Here is a 3,200-nt window from a genome sequence, read left to right on the forward strand (position 1 = left end):
GCGGGGGAGCGGCATGGACCAGAGCGTGTGGACAGAGTCCTACACAGCTCTCTAAACTTGGCAGTCTCCATCTTTCCTCTTCCTTGCTGCTGTTCCCAGGTGGCAGACCGTTGTAGACAGCCTTTATAATTGTTCCCTGTGAAATATACTGAACATCTGTTGGACAAATTGTTTAATGATGGCTTTTTTTCTTCCCCAGCTGAAAAAGGGTATTTGGTTAAATGCAGGGAAGAATGGGCGAAGACCAAAGACCCAGCTGCTGCCCTCAAAAAACTACCTGTCAAAAGGTGTGTGGAGGGGCAGCTGCTTCGAGGACTTTCAAAATATGGAATGAAGAATATAGTCTCTGCATTTGGCATAGTGAGTGCGATTTGTGAAGTCAGGCAATGGCCCAAGGTGTTTAATGCTTTTTAAACTTTATCTTGGAAGATTTTACTAAATTTTCAAAGAGCAGAAGGTAAATAAGTATCATTTGGTGATCTCCAAGATGTGTTTTACCCTAGTGATCCTTGTACAGACCCAAATGAGATGAAAAGATGGACAGGGGCACATGGGCACTGCTTCTTAGGTGTGGTTTTTGGTTTTGTTTTTTGTTGGTTTTGGTTTTGTTTTGTTGGTACTAGGGATGGAGTTCAGGACCTTGAGCTTGCCAGGCAGCCGCTGTACTGTTGAGCTGTATCAGTGGTCCTGCCACTGCTTTTCAACCTTGAAAGCATAAGAAGCACTAATGTGCAAAATATGATCTCCAGTCAGAAATTAGATTGGGTGGTCCAGAAATTCAGCATTTATTTTATAGTCATCTCTTGGTCATTATCTTTAGAACTATAAACTTCCCTGAGAAGAAAAATGGACTGCAACGGTCTAAATAGTTGCCTGCTAGTCAGGGTTCTATCATGGTGACCCAAGAGTGGGTACCGTCTTGGCAAATATGACCTCTGCCACTATTTATATAGTATTTCTGGATATATTAAAAGTTTATGCTTTAACTCTGTCTTACTGCTTTTTCCCAGATGTACAAATAAAGCAGGAGTCTTGCTGCATGAAGTTAGTTGTCATTGAGACATTATATACAATTATGGGGGAGAAAGCACTGTTAACTCTATTGTAGTTGATTTATAAATTGCCTAAGTATAAAGTCTGTGTTGGTTTAGGGTATAAGTTCTGCAGCATTTGCCTCATTTGCGTGGATGTATGCATTGGGATACAAAATGTAAACTGCTGGCACATCAGTGCCCTTTAGCTTGAGGTCCTCCTCTCCAATGTTTGGTGTTCTGTATCTGAATGCTTCTGTAGGCTTTAAAAAACAAGTTTCTAGGGCCAGCCAGATAGCTCAGTGGACTAAAGCGCCTGCTTAGGCTGAATGCAGTGGCCAGGGTTCAATGCCTAGCGTGCCATGCCGGCCCCACCCCCAGGGTGCGCTGATACAACGCTCGAGACTGGGCATGGTGGCACATGCCTGTAATCCCAGAGCTTGGGAGGCTGAGAACAGAAGAATCACTTCGAGTCTGAGCTGCATAGTGAGACCCTATAGGTCCTGTAAATACAAAAAAATAAAAAATAAGTTTCTGATCCTCAGATTACCTCTAAGCAAATGAGATGTCTTAGAGACTACAGTACCTTTTATATTCAGAATATGTTTTTCTTGCCTTTTTTTACCCCCTTCCTCTAGATACCAAGAAACAATCGCTTAATGTATATCCATAGCTATCAAAGTTATGTGTGGAATAACATGGTGAGCAGGAGGCTAGAGGACTATGGACTGAAACCTGTCGCAGGGGACCTAGTGCTCAAAGGAGGTAAAACAGATTGTGTCATTGTTGCGTCAAATAGGATGTAGGTCTCTGTTATCAGCTGCTTTAGAAGCCTACCTTCTACTAAACTAGAGGGACATGTAGTAAGTTTGAGATGGAAGGCTCTTAGAAGCTGTGAGTGACCAGTTTGTATCTGTAATTTTAAAAATCTGTATCTAGTGTGAGGAAACATCTGACTCTCCATTTCTCAGTTAGGATATGGGATAGGATTTGGACCAATGATGGCTAGAATCCTTTTCCAGCTTTCACTGGGGCCTACATTCGTGTATTTCTGGCTTGTGGTCAGCCAGTGTTAAAGTTCTTTCGGTTAATCCCAGCCCAGAACTAACTGTATCTGTAGGCCATTAAAGACTGGGTGTTTCTGTGTGTGCTAAGCCCCAGACGCTCCTCGCTCCAAGCCCCTTGCCCATGTCCTGGAGTACTGCTCCAAGGTACTCTCTCCATTTGTCCTGTAGTTTATTTTATTTTATTTATTTCTGTATTTATTTTGGTGAAACCGAGGATTGGACTCAGGCCCTTGCATTTGCAAGGGAAGCGCTCACTCTGCTGAGCCATCTCCCCAGCCCTGTCCTGCCGCTCAGTCACTTGCCCAGTATACTGCAGCTGTTGGCAGAATCCTAGAGCTGCAAGCCCCCTGGCGGGCCCCAGGTCTGTGCTCTGGCTCAGTGGCGTGACTGGCTGTCTCCGGTTTGCTGATACACGGCCTGTTCGCCTGCATCTGTTCTGAACTTTTATTTTTCCTGGTGTACTGTTTTTTCTTCATGCAATATTGATCACATCCACTGTACTTTAATGTCCCATGTGCCACCATGTTCTAACCTAAATATAGGTTGGTCTTAGATTGTTTGCTTAGCAGAATGCACTCATTTATGGTGCCTTTCTGTAAAGCCTTTCAAATTGTCATCTAGAAGGCTAAAGGTGATTTTTTTTTTTTTTTTTTTTTTTTGTGGAACCGGGGTTTGAACTCGGGCCCTTACGCTTGCCAGGGAAGCGCTTATTCCACTGGGCCATCTCCCCTGCCCAAAGGTGATTTTTTTTTTTTTAGGGAAGGTGTTCCCAGAAAATGAGGATACAGCTGAGTTGTAAATTTTTTTTTAAATCAGATTTTATGGGTACATTTTAGATGTTCATAATGATCACATTCATCATAGAGAATTTGTATCTATACATGATATAATTTGAGTCTTTTTTTCCATTCCTCTACCCTCCTTTCACCTCTTCCCCTCCCCATTTATAAAAGCTTTGTTTTCATTTTTACTTTTTCTCACTTAACTTTCCCCCCTCTTTCTTTTCTCCCTCTCCCTTCTTTTGATCACCTCCCCATCTGAACATTTTCTGTTTCACAATACATAGTGTACATTTTGGTCTTTATTTATACTTCCAGTTTCT

At 42.5% G+C, this 3,200-nt stretch overlaps 1 protein-coding gene across 1 annotated transcript in view; it reads left to right on the top strand.

Moving 5' to 3' along the window:
• Positions 1-3,200, top strand: part of Pus7 (pseudouridylate synthase 7 (putative)) — a 63,653-nt gene that overhangs the window by 47,595 nt on the left and 12,858 nt on the right. The window contains exons 11-12 of the mRNA XM_004634995.2: positions 200-360; positions 1,670-1,796. Of these exons, the coding sequence (XP_004635052.2) occupies positions 200-360; positions 1,670-1,796 (288 nt within the window). The remainder of the gene's footprint in view (positions 1-199; positions 361-1,669; positions 1,797-3,200) is intronic.

This window comes from Octodon degus, unplaced genomic scaffold, assembly GCF_000260255.1.
Source record: "Octodon degus isolate 3935 unplaced genomic scaffold, OctDeg1.0 scaffold00068, whole genome shotgun sequence".
Lineage (NCBI taxonomy): Eukaryota > Metazoa > Chordata > Mammalia > Rodentia > Octodontidae > Octodon > Octodon degus.